General features: G+C 34.6%; 1 protein-coding gene across 4 annotated transcripts; it reads left to right on the plus strand.

Moving 5' to 3' along the window:
• The first annotated feature begins 2,215 nt into the window (after nucleotides 1-2,215).
• Nucleotides 2,216-12,644, plus strand: LOC131074623 (uncharacterized). 4 transcript variants are annotated; one of them, XR_009359395.1, is made up of 4 exons: nucleotides 2,216-2,304; nucleotides 9,640-11,919; nucleotides 12,064-12,139; nucleotides 12,291-12,644. XR_009359395.1 is itself a non-coding variant. In XM_059214029.1 (3 exons), the coding sequence occupies exon 2, from the start codon at nucleotides 9,640-9,642 to the stop codon at nucleotides 11,911-11,913; it is 2,274 nt and encodes a 757-aa protein (XP_059070012.1). In that variant the 5' UTR covers nucleotides 2,216-2,304; the 3' UTR covers nucleotides 11,914-11,919; nucleotides 12,064-12,519. The 4 variants fall into 4 exon arrangements, 2 of the variants coding, with proteins under 2 accessions (XP_059070012.1, XP_059070011.1); XR_009359394.1 differs by having other exon boundaries at nucleotides 9,640-12,139; XM_059214029.1 differs by having other exon boundaries at nucleotides 12,064-12,519.
• Nucleotides 12,645-21,622: the final 8,978 nt, after the last annotated feature.

Below are 21,622 nucleotides of genomic sequence, written 5' to 3' on the forward strand. Positions count from 1 at the left end.
TGGGGGGTGATATCTTTAAATTTTATAATATTACAGTTTATCAAATCTTTAAATAAATTAATACATTATTGTTATATTAATTTAATTAACTTGTAGTTTATTATATATACATACACAGATGAACCCAACTTCAATTTTTTCTTCTGAATCTACAAACCTGATCCCAAATCCAAACCAGCTATGGCAACTAAGGTTGCAACCATACCAAATCCAAAAATCTATTGTACTTCGTATAGATCTCAAAATTTGCCTTGTTACTCACCAATGACGAATCCTTGTCAAGAACATGGAACTAAGTATAACTTACTACAAAATTGAGATGAAGCTTAGAGATTGTATGAAATATCAAGGTTCCAATCAACTTCCACAAAGTGTTTCATTAGCCTTCTTTCACTATTTACTAATAACATTAGACCAACCTCTTTACAAGTAGATACATGCTTATAGTTGTCCAAAATAATATACCGAAAACCATAAGAGAACACCTCAATCAAGGAACATGAAACCATTCATTTCGGTGAAGATAAACTTGAGAAAACAGAAAATGATAATTGTAGACATTAAGTTTCCACAGTTCATAATTGTATGGTGAAAGCTTCTGGATTTGATAATGCGCACACAGTCAAATCCAGAAGCTTTCACCATAGAAAATGATAATGTTAAGCCACCAAAATCTCCTAGACAATAATGCAACAGATGTAAACCTGTCAGGTCAAAAATAGAGCAGAAATTTGATTCTACTTGAAGTATGTTGTCCTTGTTTCTTGTGATGATTTAGTTATCCACACAAACAATGACAATAACTATATCATCACTGGAATTCACAGCATAAATCTGGAGAAGGGCTTCTTTTTAATCTATGTCTAGAAGGATGGAAATTGATTTTGATAATCAAGATGCAATGTTTAGAACCAATTTAGTAGTCACCATTTTGCTTTAGGAGCAAAGGTCTCCTCACAGTTCATACTCATCTGTTGGGAAAATTCATTTGCCACTTGATCTGGATTTGATTGGGAATCTGGTTGATACTGCACTAACTTTGGGAACTTAGATGTTTCAAGAGGAGAAAAAACTAATTACAACAATTTTAGCATAGAGATATTTGGAAAATTGTAATTATATTATCCATGAATGGATGGAGAGAAAAATGTACACAAAGAGAACAATATTTGAATAACCTAATGTACTACTTTATTGGTACGAGAGGTCTGTACAGCTCTCTTTGGGAGGAATATCACAAAATGTAGGTAATATTTGAGAATATACATGAAGCTACCATTCTACGATTAATACGAAAGGGACAAAAATCTTTTACAAAAGATCAGAAGCTAAAATTTCATGTTCTTAACTCTCTCTACTGTGCTGCAACGCGCTTTCAAAACAATGTTTTAATTGAAAACCGAAAAATGAACAGGCCACATTGTCAGGGCAATTACTTTGTGACCCTAGCTTATGTCAGTCTCTTTGAAAGTGTTGAAAATTTTAGGAAGTGTACATTTTGATAAAGGTGCAGACCTCCATCTGGACTCTCAAATGACGACCCAATCTCAAACTGAATGTTTGTTCTTGCTATGACATTGTTATTATGATCTGTAAATAGTTAGAACCCTCAATATCTTCAAGAGTAGTTTAGGAACCAATAAATAAGTTGCGTTTCAATATTTAGTACCACAATCAAAAAAATGATCATGCACATGGAGGACACCCAGGACATCTATGCAAATTGTATGAAAATGTTTACTTTTGAAATTCTCTATGATAGCAGCAAGCATTCAATCATTAGATAAACTTGTGCCCTTTACTTGGAACTTTGGTGTCTAAACTAAATGTAAGGGTTTGCTTATGAAACTGTCTTTTCTCTTTTAGCATGTAGATAGTTCTTTTCTACTTGGATGATATTCAGCGTGTACAGGCATAAGAGAAAATGGTCAGATTTGATGATTTTGAGGTACAAAGTCAATTGAATGGAAAAATATATTTCTTGACGTGCAACAAACTTTGAGATTTTCTTTTTCGAACATCCTCTGCAAGTCATGGCTGAATGCTTTTGCATGGTGTAATCACTTTTGTGAGGGATTTTGGTTTGAAATTCTATAATTTTTTTTGCAGCAATTCTTAATGTTCTCTAATCAAATTGAAGTTCTTTAGTTGTTCTGTTAATTTGTTGCAATTAGAACATGTTATGTGATTTTTTTAAATTCTTTTTTGGGTCTAAGAATTAATTAGTCTTCTGTTGTCTTGTAGATTGGTGAAGATCTATGATAAACATTGTTGAAAAGTAGAGTTCTCTGAATTAAATTGGAGGTTGGTATCCAACATGAACACCATGCATATGTTTCTAAGGTTTTGTAGGGCATTTGAATTATATATTTGAAATTTGTAGAATACAAAAATCAAATGATATTTTATCTTTGTGGCTTAAAGGTGTCGTGTATGATTGAAGTTTTGAATGCTTGCTGCTGCTATACAGAATTTCAAATGATTAGTAAATCTTTTTCAATATGCTTTGCATGGATGTTCGATGTCCTCCAAATGTGTGTTTGTTTGCTTGATGGTTGTATTAAATATTGGAAGTCAGCTTACATGTCAGTTTGTAAACCACTCGTGAAGATCTTAGAGGGTTCTCATTTTGTATTTACAGATTATAACCACATCATGACAGTAAGAACAAACATTTGGTTTGAAATGATAAATCCATCATAAAAAATCTCTGTTATAATAATAATATTATTAATAGTGGTAAAATTATACCGCTACTGGTACTTGGGCCTTCGAGGCCTTCAATTAACTGATTGTAAATCATTTGTAAGATTGGCCATCTATTTTCGAATGCTTGGAAAAACTATATATTATACTTATTTCATCTTATAATCTAATCTGTTCTTGAAGAGGCATCTAGAGGTGAAACTTGATATATCTTTAAAGGAAATTGGACAAAACACAATTGATTCTAGACATACATTATGAAAATGAGAACTTGTGGAGATAATATGAAAAAATCTAATATAAAAAATTTAACTGCTGGGAATTCTACATAATTGATGGTGTCTACAAGGAAATTTTGTAATGTTAATGTTATTATAGCTATGGTCGGATTCCTTTAGGCCGACATAGATAACATAAAGGTTGTGATAATATAATTATATTATAATTATTGATATTATAATAATTATATTGATAATAAAATTATTGATAATATAATAATATATTGATATTATATTAATATATTTTGTGGGGCCATCTTGGAAGAGTGGCGTCCCTTGAGGAAAGGGCACCTCTCGCATATATAATGAGATGTGCAATCTCATTCATCAAGACGTATGACAATACAATCCAAGTGGAAATCAATATCATTAGGCAGATCAAATATGAAAGTGCTCGGGGGAGACAATCATGTATATTGTCTATGGTTGGGCAAATCATTGCCCTTGGTTAAACGAGCATTTAAAAAAACAACATGGTATCAGAGCAGATACAATCTGGGAGAGCAGGGGCTGATAGAAGTCTGAAGGATTTTATTATCTTGCCGAATCTATTTCGAATGGGATGCTTCTATTGATTCAAGCCTTCTATTATTTGGCGGGGCAATATATTATTTGTATATCATTTATGCTAAAGTTTTCATTATTTGTGTTGGGCCTGATTCTATATGTATGCCTTCGCCGTAAAGCATATGGAAATAATTCTGGTGATTGTATTAAGTTCTGAGAACTAAATATAGAGCAACTTTATTGATATTAGCGACACTATATTTATAATCACATCAAAAGTTTATTACTTCCCACGGGCATTTAGAGTTTTTGCCGTTTAATGTCACCGGGCAATACAAAGGAAATAAAATGTTTGATATCCCATATTAGTGCAAAGATTATTATTTGGGATAATCAATTGTTTGTGTATTTTTTCAGTGGGGCCCGATATATATATATATATATATATTAATGAGTGCATATGTGACATTATAACGTGAGAAGTATAATTGGGGTCTTCTCTATGTGGTTTGAGAGGCTATATTTTATCACAGATAACTATAATTGATGTTATATTATTAGCTGAGTGATCTTTTTACAATATTACTCTGAAATACTTCAGAGGATTATCGACACCATTCCTCTATTGGGTGATTATATTGCTGTGAAGAGCTTTAAGTCATAGGATATTAATATTTGATGCCAAGCTATATTTCGGGAAGGCTGTATTGCTGTAGACTTCTATTGCCAGTGGTGATTGAAGTTCTTGAGATAATATAATAGTTGTTGGCTTGCCGAATATAAATTCTTGGAGTATTCGTTGAGTCGATTCGCTTCCAAGAACCATTTCATATCTTTTAGAGGTGCAGTGTGGGGAGATGTATTTGTGTTTGGGCGGCTACTACAAAGATTATTGCTGGAAACTCAGAACAGTTTTTGCATGAAAATATGGAAGATGTTTCTGCTAATAACACTCATTGTGGGCATGTATGGTACCATTATTCTGTAAACTGTTAATGTTGGCAGGTCATCTAGTGGAAGGGATATGGTGTTGGGAATTAGAAGTCAAGCGAATGTGTGAGTTGGTTGTGGGATGCCACTTCCTTGGTGCGGCTCTTCAAAAAGTCTGAGATTCTAACAACACCATTACCTGTTGGACGTTCTTATAAATTCAATGCTGGAGCTATTGTCTATTGGAGCTATGCACGGTGATGCAGTATTTGAAGAGTGACCTCCGTATCATTCAGTAGTTGTGGAATCTACTTTCATGCTTCGAGTACAGCGAATGCCACCTTGGTCTGGGATACAAGGATGATACCAATGAATCTTGGTTTAATGCCAAAGGAGATACCTTTAATTGTCGTTGATCCCACAATGCATTTTATGAGACCTCTGTATTGCCCGAACCATGGCAAACAGATGCCCACGACAGAAAATGCTGGTCAACTTCCTGGATCATTCGTGAGACGCTACAGTGGTGTGAAGATCAGGAAAGAACAATTGGTGGATTGTGAGGAAGATTAAACAGATAAGTTTTTTTTTTTATTATACCTATGAATAATTCATGAATTTCTTATGTAGTTATTATTCATGCAATAACATTGGTATCTCTCCTCGAGATAGTTTAATTCTATTAACTATTAATAATCTCTCTCTAAAATGCTTCTAGGACAGATCGAGGATCAAAAGGATGATGAGAGATCACATTCAAGGGAGAAAGAGCTTGATGCATCCTGTGAGGAAGTCACACATGTTGAGACACGGACCAGCTAGGACTCGAACCTAGGACCTTCCATACACTACTAGAGTGCTCTACCACTGAGCTACTAGCCCCTCTTGGACCAGTCCATCGTCAGTCCCGGTGTGGCTTATTTCCAACACCAACACCCCCCCTTAAGCCACACCTCTTGTGTGCTTGGGGCTCCTAGCCTGGACCTGGCTTTGATACCATGTTGAGACATGGACCAGCTAGGACTCGAACCTAGGACCTTCCATACGCTGCTGGAGTGCTCTACCACTGAGCTACTGGCCCCTCTTGGACCAGTCCATCGTCGGTTTGGGTGTGGCTTATTTCCAACACCAACAACACATGCTGAAGAAAGAGGGAGAACCTATACAGATTGCCATTACAATCAGTTTCTTCAAAGAGGAGGAATTAACATTCAAAGGGTGTTTGAAAAACCTACAGAGGCAACCTTGGACGAGAAGGTCAGGAGGTTGATGTTAGTATTCAGAGCTTAGAGGGAGTCCCAACATTAGTGATTTCTTGAGATGTACCTTAATGCATTCTTCTCTGTGTGAGAGAAGTTTGAGGTGCAAGCCCTTGTTAATGCATTCTTCTCTGTGTGAGAGAAGTTTGAGGTGCAAGCCCTTGTCAATGCATTCTTCTCCGTGTGAGAGAAGTTTGAGGTGCAAGCCATTGTTAATGCATTCTTCTCTATGAGAGAAGTTTGAGGTGAAAGCCCTTGTTTCCACCCTTTGGGAGTAGCCATGGTGGTAATGCATTCTTCTCTGTGAGAGAAGTTTGAGGTGAAAGCCCTTGTTTCCACCCTCTGGGAGTAGCCATGGTGGTAATGCATTCTTCTTTGGGAGAAGTTTGAGGTGAAAGCCTTTGTTTCCACCCTCTGGGAGTAGCCATGGTGGATCCAACCTCTGGGAGTAGCCATGGTGGATGTCATGTGAGAGACTCCATGACTTAGTACTTGTGTTTATTCACCCTCTGGGAGTAGCCATGGTGAACGTCATGATGAGATGATGACATCACGTTGAGTGATTCCATGATGAGCACTTGTGTTACTTGCATTTCCATTCATGGGAGTAGCCATGATGGACCCACGCTCTAGAAATAGTCATGGTGGATATCTCTACATATCTTAGATATCGAGAAGGATTCCTCCCTAGCTAAGAGGGAGTGTTAATGTTATTATAGCTATGGTCGGATTCCTCCAGGCCGACATAGATAACATAAAGATTGTGATAATATATTTATATTATAATTATTGTGATAATATAATTATTGATATTATAATAATTATTATCGATAATACAATTATTGATAATATAATAATATATTGATATAATATTAGTATAATTTGTGGGGCCATCTTGGAAGAGTGGCGTCCCTTGATGAAAGGGCACCTCTCGCATGTGTAATGAGATGTGCAATCTCATTTATCAAGACATATGACAATACAATCCAACTGCAAATCAATATCATTAGCAGATCAAATATGAAAGTGCTCGGGGGAGACAATCATGTATTGTCCATAGTTGGGAGGGCAAATCATTGCCCGTGGTTAAACGAGCAAAAAAAAAAACATGTAAAACCTTTAATATTTGGCCCATGGGCATTAAAAATTTCTCTTAAGGGACAACCGAGGTCTCATTCTTTTTTAATAAGGTAAACATTGTACATTGATTTTATGTAGCATATACTGAAAGCTCCTGTCAGTGTTTTTAGCTACTTGGTGGTGGAATGCCCATCTCAAACACTTAAATGTCACTAATTTTTTTTCCTCTTGAGGATTGTGAAGCTCTTGAGGCCCCATCAATTCATGATGGAATGTTTAGTGGTGTTGTGTTGACATCGCCCTCTTCTCCTGATTGAGTTGATCCTTATGTTGAAATTGGTTCTTTTGGGGATGATTTCAGTTTTGTTCCCTCAACGCCTTTAGATTATGTGTAGCTTGTATTATCTTCAGTTAGATGCCTTTCTTCTCTACAAATAGTGAAGCAAGTCAAGGTGATGATAGGTGGTATGTCCTAGACTATTTTCCAAAGAAGGAAGAGAGGTCTTCTTAATCATGGTTTTGTTTCTAATACACACCTTTTGGTGTGTGCTGCCAGGTGGGGCCCAGGTGTTGTTTAATTAGTATATAATTTTTGAAAAATAATTATATAATTAAATATATAGTAAATTCAATTATTTTATTTTATTTATAAATTTAAAAATATAAGATACAACATTTATTTAAGTGTGCAGGTATTAAATAAAATAGTAAGTAAAATGTTAGCTTTAAGCAGGAATATAATTATGTATATTTAAAATATATTTAGTTTATTTCATAAATAGAACAATATATTATATATAAATCTAAAATATTTACTATATTTAAAATAATTAAAATAAAATAAAAATAAATAAATAAATAAGTATAAACTAAATTAATATAAATACTATAAATACATTTATCTAAAAGATATTAGAAATATGAATGATGAGAAATAAATATATTTAAAATATCTATATTGTTATATAAAATGATATTAAGGTGAAAATCCTAATGAAATAGCATGAAATCATATGCCATAACCAAATGTAGCACTATTGAAATTTTATTAGGGTGAAAACTCCAATGAAAATGGTATGAACATGGGGTTGAAAAAAAGATTTGAACATTGGGGGAAGAAAATTGCATAGGGCTGCCGGAGGCAGGAATAGAAGTTGCAATTTCAATAGCTCAAAGATGAAGTGAGGGGATCCGGTGAAGAATCTCTCTTGTGCTTGAAATATATTAGCCTTTTGTTGTAGGGGCTCCAAGGCTGCATGAGGGTTTCTTCTTGGTTGGGCACCACATTTGAGCATGCTGCTACAGCAGCTTCTCACACCATTCACTATCCTTTTGAGGTCGCAGTCAAGTTTCATTAGGAGTTCAAGGTGGTATTGGTTGCTTCAACGAATGGCATATCCTATATAAGCCTTAGTTGTAGTATATGGTTTTCAGGTTTAGATTAAAATGTGCTTCTACATACATCACAATTTTTGTAGTAGGACAAAGCCTTTTGTTTAAATAATTGTATACAGTTTGGTATGTTCGAATAATCTTGACTTTTGATTTAATTAGAAGGTTTTAAACAAATTTGTATTCTTGATTTGATTAGGGAAGAATGTGAGACTATACATAATCATTTATAAATTTTACAGGTAGTTTTTGTATTTTTTTAAACAAACAATTGATAAATATCATGTTGGTTGAGTAATTAATTAAATTATGATTATAGTATATTGAACAATAAAAGATAAAATGTTTAAGAAAAGAATTAAATATAACAACAGAATATGGACACAAATTTGTAGTGGGGAAGACTAAAAGGTGAAAAAACTCTCAAAGCATCCTTAAAAATGAAGCTTACCTATTAGTCTATATAATTAAAGGCATAATGACCTAGGTATTATCTCTTCGTTTAAGGATTATTTCTTCATTTCAGTATTCACAATTCCAAATTCTTCACCAATAATTAACTCCAATGAGATAGCATCTATAATACTTTTGTTGTAATATGCTTAAAGTATATTTATAAGACTTTATATTTTATATTGGATTCTTTTTTTAACGTAAGATTTCCAATAACTTAATGTTCGAACACTAATTTTTTGTATTTTACAACTCTACTCAACAAAGAAATAGTATTTCGGAGTCATTGAAAAGACAAGAAAATGTACGGGGTGGTTATTGTTTTACTGCCTAAAAAATTGTGTGCAATATTCAAAGTTTATTTGGGATTTTTCTCTTTATGATTGTTTTCCTTTTCTCTATCATTGTGTCGGTTACATCATTTGCCTCTTTCAAATATGACTTATATATAACAATGGATCATACTGAAGATGAGCCTCGTAAAAGTAAGAAGATATTTCACATGATCACATCAAATGTCATCTAGGATCATTTGTTTAATATTTGTCATCTTCTCAATATTGAATTGTTTTCAAAAGGACCAAAGTTGGCTAATTACAATGCTAGTCATAAATCATCATAAGATGATTGTGTTGGAGGTGAATCAGGTCTTATCAACTTATAAAAAATAAAATAAAAAACTTAAATGGAAAAATTAAATTAAAGGTGAAACATAAAATCTATTGTTTCACTTACTTTTAATAACTCTAAATTTAAGAAGGATCTGAATATTGCTTACAACATGTGGTTGGTGATGAATATTTGGATCTTTGCAGCTTCTGCATCCACCTGTTTGATTCAGTTAATCTGCTGCCCATCTTTTGTAGGATAAGATGTTCAAAAGATGTGTGAATATTGTACTTCAACGAACAAGTTGACCTTTCTATAATTTCTGTTTGTTTTATGTAATGATTCAGACAACATTACAACTGTTTATTTTTAGTTTATTGTAGCCATGTTTTTATTTACTCGTCTATGTGGTGTTTTAATCGCAGATGTCCTTATTTGTGGGAAATATTTCGTCCCATGTTCATCATAGTGAGCTTGAGCGTGTGTTTCGGAGGTTTGGCCGAAGCAAGCTAGAGCTGAAGGATGGATATGGCTTTGTTGTTTATGATGCTGTTAGAGATGCTGAGAAAGCTCTCAGGGCATTGAAAGGAAGGATTATCTGTGGGGAACATCTTTCTATCACATGGTCAAGAAAACAAAGACCTCTAAGAAGGGTTTCTGGTAAAGAATTTCAAAGAAGTGGCTATGTTAACAAGTTCTACAGGAAAGAAAAAGATATAAAGGGCAAATCCTTTGAAGAATGGGAAGAGAATACAAAGGACATACAGAAACATGCAGGTGAGGAGGAAGCTATAAATAACGAAAGTTTTCTATGTAAAGATGGAAGAGATGATGGAGTGGAAAATGATATTTTTGGGGGAAAAAGGAAGCACCAAAATTTGAAAGAAGCATTGTTGGATGACAGATGTGCGGTGGAGCCCATTCCTTTGGAAAATGACCGTTGGGGAGAGCCTCTCAGTGGTGCATCAAATGAATATGACATGGTTGAAGAAGCAACCAACTTGCAGAATTATGACCCTTATTCTGATAATAGAAATGAAGGAGATGTACGTGGAAGTGAAAAATGCCAAAAACTTAAATCTACTGATTCTTATGCTGCAAACAGTTCTCCAGAAAGAGTTTCAAAGCACTGTTCAAAAGATGAAATTCAGATGGAGTACAGGGGTTTTGGGAGGTCTTCAGAAAGGTGTTTCAAATGTCGTCGAGCAGGTCATGTCATGTGCGACTGTCGTTCTAAAACAGCTTTATCTAGAAGGGCTAAGTTCAAAAGTGTTAATCCTAAACAAAAGACGGAAAGGAATTTCAGAGGTAATGATTTTATGAGGTTTAAAGGTCCAAGACAAACTAATTGGTCAAGACGGGATTTTTCCAGAGACAATATGCTGCAGAGGAAGGATTTTGGTAGTGATAGAATTATGGGACATGGGAGCAGAAGGTTTCATCACAAAACTGAGAGGTTTTCAGGAAACAGACAGAAACATTCAAGACATCTGTCTGATTATAGAAAAGAAGATCAGACAATAAAAAAGACTGGAAAGGGGGATAATAAACTTAGGACAGATTCTATTTCACAGCCAACAGGAGTAAGAGACAAGTCTCAATCCTCCTTTCTACATTCTGAGAGCCGGCATGAGACTCGTTCTAATTCATCTATTTCTTGTTCACAGTCAAGTTTTTCCAAATCATACTCTTCAAAGTCAGACTCTCATTTGGCTAGTTCTCCTCATTCTCATTCTCCTTTGTCTCACTCAGATTCTAGGTCCTTGAGATCACATTCAGTGTCTTCTAAGGCAAGGTCTCAATCGATCTCTGACCGCTCTATGTCTAGAAAGCCCATAGTTAAATCAAGGTCACCTTCTGCAACTATGCAATCTTTGTCAGTATCTCTATCTCCTTGTATTCGAAAATCATCCATTCCAACTCAGGTGGGTCATGTTTTGTCTGGATCATTTGATGCTAGTAATGCAATGCAGTCCTTGAAGAATGCTTTGCCTTTTGATTCTCACAGTGCTTTATCTGAGAAAACAAGAGAGAAGAGTACTGCCAATGCAAATTTGGAAGGAGATCATCTGAGATTAGCAGTGAAAATAGACAATGATTTGCGTGTAAGAATAGTTCAGGATGAAGAAAAAGAACAGCAAGGTACGAACACTAAAGATACATGGATTTTAAATCCTTCCGAAAGTGGGGGAAAGAGAGAGACTGCATTTATTTACAGAGAGAAATCTCATTCAGATGAGACAACTGATAAGCACAATATCTCAGAAGGTGGCATAATGAAAAACGAGAAGTCAAAGAGTTCTGTACTAGAGATTGTAGAACTTCCCGCTGACACAACTACAGAGCCAGTTGTGGACAACTCAAGGACAGTACATGAGAAAGGAATCAATGACCCTATGCTTAGTAAAGTGAATGTTAAAGATGTTGCACATATCTCATTACAGGAAGCAAAATTGATCATTAATTACTCCAAAAAATTACCCATCGAAGAAACTGAACATGGATCATCAGTAGAATCATACTTTGGTGCGGCACGCCTCTGGCCCTTAGAACTTATTCACTATCGAAGGTTGAAGAGAGGAGCTATATCTACAGAAAACTATGCGAGAAGGATGGCTCAAAATGAAATGTTTGGTATTGTTGACAAATATGTCCGAAGCAGTAGTGGTTGGTGGGAAAGTGAATCCCATGAAATTTGATTCAAGGTAAATGTCATGTAACTTCAAAAGTCCTTGTGTGAGCACTTTAGGTATGCTCTTTCATTGGTAGCTTGATCGAGGATTTCTGGCAATGGTTGACACGTGTTCTTCCCTCAGATGGTGTATAATTATGAATGTTCCTGTGTACAGGTCTAATTCACTTAGTAATCATCATATTTGACGCTAGATAAATATACATAGTTTTCTGAAATGAAGTGCAAGCTTGGTATGTATTTTGAACTAATGCCTAGCTTATCTAATAGCATTAATATTTTGTTAGGAATTAATGCTCAAGCTAGTTGTAATATTTATAATAAGTTTTTCCTTGGTTTTGAAGTAATCTAGGTTGATGTTTTTTTTTTTTTTGTTCTTTTGAGGTTGATGCTTCCGAGAATAGGATTCCCAATCAGAAGTACTTCTGTGGAGTATGTTTCTTAATGTTATCAGATTGTAGAGGTGATATCTTGAAATGGCCAAACGCCCTCGAGCATCTTTGCCCTATGTAAAGGCAGAATTTTTTTGGCTGTCAGCAATGTCTTTGCAATCAAGGGATTAAATTGGAACATTTCAATGGACATCTGGGAAATGTGAAATGTCTTTGAAGAAGTTTTTGTCTAAGAAATTGTTTGCTGCCATGTCCTGTGCATCTTGTTTGTAATTTTTGCATCATGTAAGAATATTTTGCACTAATCACATCGTTTATTTTGAGAGCTTTTTTATTTTGATGATAATCCTTATTATGATATGAATTTGGTGGGTTATGGAAGAAACATGCTTCGGTATATTCTATTTTGTGGTATGTAAAGAGACCAACATTTACTCATGAAATTGTGCATGTGCTCTTATTGTTGGGTTAATTTGATTTGTGATTGCAGATGCCCTTTCTTGGCTGCTGTTCTCGTTAGTGTATTTTCTTGATGTGCAATTAATTTTCAACATTTAATGCTATGCACTAATTATATTTGTTTATTCAAAATTTCTCTTCTTAGCAATGGTCTGCTTTTAGAAAAAATATTTGATTATAAGTTTTGTTAAAAATAGCCATTATTAATAATATGAAACAACAGATTCCAAAACATTACAGTGAAGGGAGAATAAAATCATTTTTATAGACATAATATAAATATATAGAATCTATTAAAGTAAATGTTTTCAAAATTCAAAGACTAAAATAATGGTTCATAAGTAGAAATATTGTGATAGATTATATGATTTGTTTAGTGTAAGGATGTTAGTGATAATAAAATAAATGTTTCAAAATTATTAAACATTTTTTTTTTGTCATTTTGGGTCACTTACAAGATTGTAGAATCAATTTCGTTAGCATCTAACCTTTTGTCTTGTGAATATGGTGTGGATGTGTGGATCTAATCTTTGCAAACTTTAAAGATGTTGCTTTTAACTTACCTTGAGTTCCTCAATTTGCACTCACATAAAATTGGTTTGGTCTTCGATGATTTGCACTTGAGAGGGATGATTGTTTCTATTGTGTCAAACCTTAGAATGACATTGATGTAATGGCTAGATAAAAGATGAAAGACAACACACTCACTATCTAAGATGCCCTAGATGCCCCTTGATAATGTGAGCACATAACAATTGGTAACTCTAAGAATGATGTTTAACATACAATTAACTAATTGGTAAATAGATGATCCAAAATGAACTACGTTACCCCTTTAAATATGACATCAAGAGTCTCACAACATTTTAATATGATGGAAGCCCTCCCACACCTCTCCAATGGCTCTCTTGCCTCTCAAAATTTGAACGACGTTGTTGCTGTTGATGCCAGGATTGGTGTATGGGCCTCTGCTCCGATGGTGCCTGTTTTTGCTCATGTGCCCTCGTCCACGATTTTCCCCTCCCTTCTTGGTGTGGGGGCTGTTGGTGACCTTCCCATGCCATCCTGCTTTGCGTTGGTTCTTCTTGGTTTAGTTGTTGTGGTCAGTGTCTCTCTTGGCGTAGCTTTGGTTGGCTCTAGCCTCCCCCCTCCTCTCGTGGGAGCTAGGTCGGGGGGTCATCCCACTGATGAGGGCGCCACTACTGGGTGTTCTTCGGTTGTTGCTATTGTGGGCGGGGGTGTGGATGCCCAGGTCTTGGTCCCTCCCAAACCTCCTCTTACTGGTGGAAGAAGTTATGCTCGTGCAACTAGGACTGCTACTATTAAGGGGGTTCATCTCCGTGCCAAATCCTCCCCTATGGTGGTTTGTGGCCAGGATGTTGTGGATAATATTGACTTGTATCCGAGTAATGCATCGGTATGCAGGTTTTCTGGGCTGTGGCCTTCTCTTCTAGACCTCCATCATTGGTTGAGTGACTCTTGGAAACCCCTGGATGCTCACAACATAGAGCTCTTTCCTTGTGCGAAAGGTTTTTAAATTGCATCCTTTACTTCTTCCTTGGATAAAAACTTGGTGTTGGACACGTTGTGGGCTTGGGGAGATCACTCTCTCTGTCAAGCCCCTGGACAACCTATTTTAATCCCCTTACTGAACCATTGTATGTGTGTCCAATATGGGTCTGCCTTCCTATTCTCCCTCTCCATTTTTGGGAACTTTTTTGCTATGAGGCCATTGGCAACTCCATTGGTCGTTTCTTGAAGGTGGATGAGGCCATGTCTTTTATGGGGCACTCTACCTTTGCTCACTTTTTAATCGACATCGACATCTCCTCATCTCTCCCTAAGGATGTTGTTCTTACGGTTGGGGATAGGCCTTGGACTCAGTCGCTAGATTATGAGGGCCTACCCTTCTACTGTCAAAAATGCTTCTCAACGAGACATCTTGCTTCAGACTGTTCTCTCCCTCGTCATAGGGGTGCTGCTACTTGGTGGAAAGATGCCACTATGATGTTTCCTCCTATGATGAAGAGCCTCATTACTATTGAACCTTCTATTGATTCTATCACTGTTGTTGCTGCTGTTCTGCAACCTTGTTCTACTTCTGTTGAGCTTGCTTCTGGTGTTGTTTTGCCTCGACAACCTATTTCTGCATCTGCTCCTGATGTTGATACCTCTATTGTCTCTGCTCTTGCTATTGTTCCTCTGCAACAGTCTGTCGCTGTTTCACAACACCTTGTTGCAGTTCTACAACAACACTTTGCAGCTGCTTTTGATCACAATCTTGCAGAATCACTCCCACTTGATCTCTCTCTTGGTCTTAATGAATGTATTGCCTGGACTGTGGTTCGTCGCAGGCGGAAGGGGAGGTCCTCCCCCCTTGTCCAAACCTCTCCCTCTCAAGGCTTGGGTGTCTCTTCCCCTCCTTGAGTTGGGCCTAATTAGTTTTTTGGTCTGACAAGCTTCCCTGTTTGCCTATTTGACCTTCTTGTTGGGGGGCTTGCTCCCTTGGTTAGTTTTTTCATTTTTGATAGTCTCTGACTATGTTAAGGGTTGGCACCATATTTAACGCTGCTTTTTTAATCAAAAACATTCTTTTACACCTTGGGTTGGTTACAATGGTCAAAAGAGGTAAAGCTGGTCCTAGATTTGAATTTGAATTTCAACAATTAAGAGGTCATTTTTGTGAGTTCATATCTATTTCAGGTAGAAAAGGAGGAAAATTGTAGGTCATAATAGTCTCTGCAAATAGTTGCCAATAGGAACATATGAGATTAGGGTTGTCTACCTACTCTTAGCTAAAAACATACCACTTGTATGCTTGTTATTGCATAAATATTATTTGAGTCCAACGAGTCCAAAATAAATGTGAAGCATGAGATATGCATTTTCCACAATTCTAACAAATATTCTACTTTATAGGATGAGAATGATACTCGTGAAAACAATAATTAATTAATAATATCTTGTTTTAACTCATGGTAGATGTTGTCATAGCATATCTATTTGGTCATATCATATTAACATTCACTAATCTTATTTTTTTTACTTTTTAAATATGAGATTCGGCCAATTATGAATTTGTAGTGATGGTTTATATGCAAAGAAGCAAGGGTATTAAAAATATTTCAAGGAAAATATATTGACCATTGTATATTGTGTTTTTAAAGTAACGAAGACATATCATTACCTCCTATTCCTTATTATATTATATTAGCATGTGTGAACTATTTTAGTGCATTCAAAATCAAGAAAATAAGACAAACAATGACAAAATAACCATGGAGATTATAGGAGACAACTCTATAAACTTAAAAAACAATTCTATTTATATATGAAAAACATGACAAAATGTTTACAAATAGATTACAAATTATCAACAAATGTTTACAAATACATTTACAAAATATCAACAAAAACTTTTTCTTGCTATCGTACATGTTGTCGCTAGAGTTGTTGCAATATATGCTCTCTTTGGAGCTGTTGTAATGTATCTTCTCTTTGTAGCGGTTTTTGCTTTGCATATATTTTCTAAAGTCGTTGCTATGTTCTTTCATGTAGTTATTGTTGCTATGTATATACTTTTCAGAGGAGTTGTGTTCTTCCATGTAGTTGGTATTTTTGTGTTTCAACTCTCTTTTTTTCTCTAAAATTGTTCTTCTCTATTCTTCCTTTTGTTTCCAATCCTTTTTTATTTCCACCTATCAATAATTAATTCCCCCTCAAAAACTCTTTGCAGTTGAAAAGTTACCCAAGTTTGGGCATTAGAAATTGAGCCTCAATAAATAAATAAAATTAGAAATTGAGCCTCAATAAATAAATAAAATTAGGTAAAAGTTGCAAAGTGGGATGTATCCAAATCCAAGAGATTTTCAGTTTGGGTAAGTTAAAAGGATGTAAATTCTTTGACTCCAGGCTATTTATTTCTAACACTACCGTTTAATCTCAAGTCTCTTCCATATCCATTATTTTGGAACCAAACTTTGTATTTCTAGAGTAGTTGTATATGACCTTTAAAGTTTAAATTTTAGACTTTGGAGTTTATATGTGACATTTTGAGCTAATTGCAAAGGATCTAAAGTTATTGCTACTATATTTATGATGCCTAAACTACATCTTAGACATACAAACTTATTTTTAAGAGTGACTTGCTGAAAATATTTGTGAGCTATTGCTCAGATTTGCATATTGAACTTGGATTTATCCTTTTGAAATGATAGTGGATCTCAATATTTAAAGTTGAATTTTGGACTTCGGAGTTTATATGTGACTTTTTCAGCTATTTGCAAAGGATCCAAAGTTATTGCTACTATATCTATGATGCCTAAACTACTTCTCAGACATACAAACTTATTTTTTAAGAGTGACTTGCTGAAAATATTTGTGAGCTATTGCTCAGATTTGCATATTGAACTTGGATTTATCCTTGTTCTATGAGTTCCCTTTTGAAATGATAGTGGATTTCAATATGCTTGCTTCATCCATTAAAAATTAGGTTCCTTAGTAGTGCTATTGATGATATATTGTCATAACAAATAGTTGTACCTCCTTTATGTTTGTTAGGATCCTTTAGAGCTAAATAGCCTAACATGCTGCTACATTTGCACACTGTACTCAATGTTTGTTGTAGAAAGAGAAACTATAGTTTATTCTTGGATGCCATTGAAACGACTCAACCTAAATGGAGCACATATCCCGATGTGTTTTTCTTGTTATTTACATTGTTTGCCTAATTGCTATCAATATATCCAACTAGCCCGAAATCATTTGATGCATTATCTAAAATATCGTAAGCCTTCGTGCTATTCACATAACTCATGATTCTCTTACTTGCTTGCCAATGTGTATCATTAGATGCCTCTATAAATATAGAAATCAAACTTATTGCGTACATAATACCAGTTATTGTTGTTAATACATGAAGCTTCCAACCATGCTCTTGTACAAGGTTGAGTTCACATTATTCTTGCAATATTATTGAATTTTATATTTGTGGCTGTTGATGCAAGCTTGCTTTTTGGCACTTTGAACCTCCAAAAATTTTATGGCATATTTTTTTTGCAAAATAAAAATGTCATGATCCATTTGTTTTACTTTAATGTAAAGGAATTATTTTAGTAGACCTAAGTTTGTCAATTCAAACTATTTTTTTTTATGACTATTTCAATTTGGCAATTAGAAAGTCATTATTTTGTGTAAAAAGTAAGCCATCTACGTACAAGTCAATAATTAAATCTTACAGTGACTTGCCTTGATGTAGAGTGTAGGCTCGATGTTCTTTTTGCTAAAGCCATTGCTCAACAAATATGAGTCAATTTTGTTGTACCATGCTTAAGGTGTTGCTTTGGTCCATAGAGTGCTTTTTTAAGCCTATACATTTTATTTTCTTGTTGTTAGATGTCATGTCTAGGGGTTGTTCAACATAGACCTCTTCCTTTAGCTCTTCATTTAGAGAAGAAAATTTCTCATCCTTTTGGTACACTCACGACTTGTTTTGTACTACTATGGGTAAGACTACCTACACGGTTCTCATTCTTGCTATGAGAGCATGTCTTATCATGATCCCTTCAAAGTTGCTATTTGTATTCCTTTCACAACCAACCTTCCTTTATGTCTTTCAATTCTTCCTTCAATATTACTCTTGCCCTTATAGACCCACTTATCTCCAATCACCCATTTTCTCGTAGTTAAATTAGTCAGCTCCAAAGTCCTATTTCTTTCTATTGCATCTATCTCCTCATCCATGGTCTCACACCATTTTTTTTTTTTTTTTTTAACAATTTTTTAAAATGTATTGGATTGGTATGAAAAAATAATGCCAAATTCAATTTTTACCTAATTCATTACACCTTGCATTTTCATAGATCTCCCTCGACCTTTTTTCTTTCTTGACATTAAGGAAATGAGTATTGGATCTGAATTCTCACCATTGGGATTACTTGACAGTGAAGTATGTCTTAGGGTTGACTAGTGAGCTTGAGCTATTGTTGATAATCTTCAAAGTTTATTGCTGGCTCTAAATTTGATATAGATGATCTTTGGAGTTATTTGCATGGCTCTAGATTTGTTGTAGATGATCTCTAGAGATAAGTATTGGGTTCTAGATCTATTGCAGATACCAATTGTTGATCTTTATTTGCTTCATCATCATCATCATCCATAAATACTATTACTAAGATACTTGAGCAAGTGTCCACAATGTCATCCCATAATTCATTTTCTATGAACTCAACATCTTTGTTGATTATAAGTTACTCGGTGATAGGGTTATAGAATTCTTGTGCCTTGGATTCTTCATTTAAACTTATGAAGACACTTTTATCTTCAATCATCCAATTTGTCTTTTCTCCTTTTGCAAAAACACATTTGCCACAACTAAAAATTATGAGGTGCTGCACACTCCATTTGTATTTTTTTCACGCTTTTGTGAAATATTGTCACACAACCTTTGTGAGACATCTATTTAATAAATATACCATTGTAACAAACTCACCCTATGTTAAAGGTTTCGGGTCCTTAAAACCTATTTTTCATATTAATCAGAACAAACTCACCCTAATATTTGTTTGGAAGTCTTTTGACCTTAAAACATATTTCTCACTATATTCTTTATGGTCATATTCCTTCTCTTTGCAACCCCATTTTGTTAGGGAGAATAACTGATTGTAAACTTTCACTCTAATGTCACTTTGTTTGAATATAAGAGAAAAAATGTCAATAACAATAACACTTTGTCGATTGAGCTTAAATAACACACACTAAGCGTCTTTGACTACTTAGGTAGCAAATGCAGGCTCGTTCATTCCACCAACATATGTTTCCTTCAACAATCATCATTAACATTCAAATTGGGTTTGAGTTCCGCGTGATAGCTTGGTAGATGTTTGTAAATTTGGGACAAAGCATGTTTATTATAGGAGGTGTAGGCCACGTTGACAGTCTAACCATGATTATAAATTAATTAATTAAAAACAATTTATTTATTTTTAATTAATTAATAATCACGATCAAAGATGCATCCTATATGTTGCATAGAAATTTCTATGCCATCCACTTGGTAAAGCATATGTTTGAAGCTTCCATAATAGTTTTTGCTTTCAACACAAGGAAAGTGGAGTTTGTGAAAAGTGTGGGAGAAAATTTAGCGGTGGATTATACCAAGCAAAACTATGATCAAGTAGATGAGAAATTCGATTTCATTTTCGACATTGTAGGTAAGGTTACACATTTTTTTTTTTGGTTCCCTCAAATATTTCTGTTTGGATGAATCAAGAGAGGATTTTGAAGAAGATTTTATGAATCATTTTTCTTTCAAGTATCATGTGGTTGCAAAGGACAAAGGGTAAAATTGTGGACATTGTATCATTTCCTTCGCATCCGAGAGAAATGATTTTGCTTGTGAAGCCTCGAGGCAACAATCTAGAAAGACACTACGAATGCATAGAACAACCTACTAGTATCTTGTGTTTTATAATATATAATTTTAACTTATTCAACGTTAAAAGGAATTTTATTTCAACAAAATAAAATTTTCAAAAATGCGATGAGATTTTTTATGTAAATTAAGTTAAAAGATAAGAATTTGATTAACTTGATTTTAGTTTTAAGAAGAGGAAGATTGCTATTTATAGTATTAACCTTACTTTCATAACTCAATAATTAATCACAAATAGATGGATATAAACGTATGTCTTTTTAAGTTTGTTAAGGCATGAATTCAAATAGACATATTTGAGCTACAATTTTAAATTATTATTTGTACTTATATGAAAACTTCAATTCTTGTTTATTTTAATTATTTTTGAATTCTTTTTCAATTTACTATAAGATGGGTGGTACAAGAATGTCGTCTCTATTGTTTCACCATGTTATTTTTTCCTTACAAGTGTTAAAAGTTTAGCCCTCTATAACACATGCATTATTATGTTGATTTTTCAAATGGCTGGCAACTAGTAAAATATATATTAAATGTGAATCTAAACTCTACCAATTGACATACAATGTTTTCTGTAGTTGCTTCTGGTTTTGATTGCGTGCCTTTTTTTACATCAACGTTTTAGATCACACTCTGTGATCCATCATTAGGATGGCTAAGAGAATTTGCCGTTTGTCATATCCTTGCATTCTCTTAGCATCCTGCCATTAGGAGTACTCGCTACAACTAGAATTTATATTGATAGGGTTGGAAAATGGTGTTTTGAGGATGGCCATGCTGGGAATTGAGATGAGCTTTATTGCCCTGAAGGCTAGATCAGATCGACAAGGTATTAAACATCCTCCAAACTCTCGATGGCGTCTCAGGCAAATCGTCCTTTTAATAAACCTCTGGATGTTTACCTAGGTGAGGATATTTTGATGGAGGTGGCTGAGAATGTTGATTACTTTTCCAAGCATGGTTTACTTGGAGATTTCGTGGGTTTTGGTGAGTATGGTAGGGGAAGAGTACCAGTAGCTGAAATAGTTCCAATAACTGTCACTTTAATACCATGTTGACCCCTCAAAACGTAGAATTTTTTTTGTCAGTACATAAATAAAAAAATACCATTAAATATTTATTTTAACACCAATACATGTTCACAAATGAATTGGTAGTTGAAAACCAAAAAGTAAAAAAAATAAACAACTATGTTACATTTCCTATTTTAATACAAAACATCTTGCACAAATAATAAACATTTTTTATTTTTTTTAAAACTTAATGTTTACATTTGCCACTTTATGCAAGTGGCTTAAGAGTACAAATGTACTCCAATTACAATTACATATGCACAACTATTGGTGCATTACATGACATAAAAACAATCAATTGTAAACTTCTTAGACACTTAAGTGTACATTCTTCCAAATATCACTTCACAGCTTCATGCA

The sequence above is a fragment of the Cryptomeria japonica genome, chromosome 11 (genome assembly GCF_030272615.1).
Source record: "Cryptomeria japonica chromosome 11, Sugi_1.0, whole genome shotgun sequence".
NCBI classification, from domain to species: domain Eukaryota; kingdom Viridiplantae; phylum Streptophyta; class Pinopsida; order Cupressales; family Cupressaceae; genus Cryptomeria; species Cryptomeria japonica.

Coding starts and splice junctions, on each gene's coding strand:
- LOC131074623 (XM_059214028.1), top strand. CDS start 9,640: ATGTCCTTATTTGTGGGAAATATTTCGTCCCATGTTCATCATAGTGAG.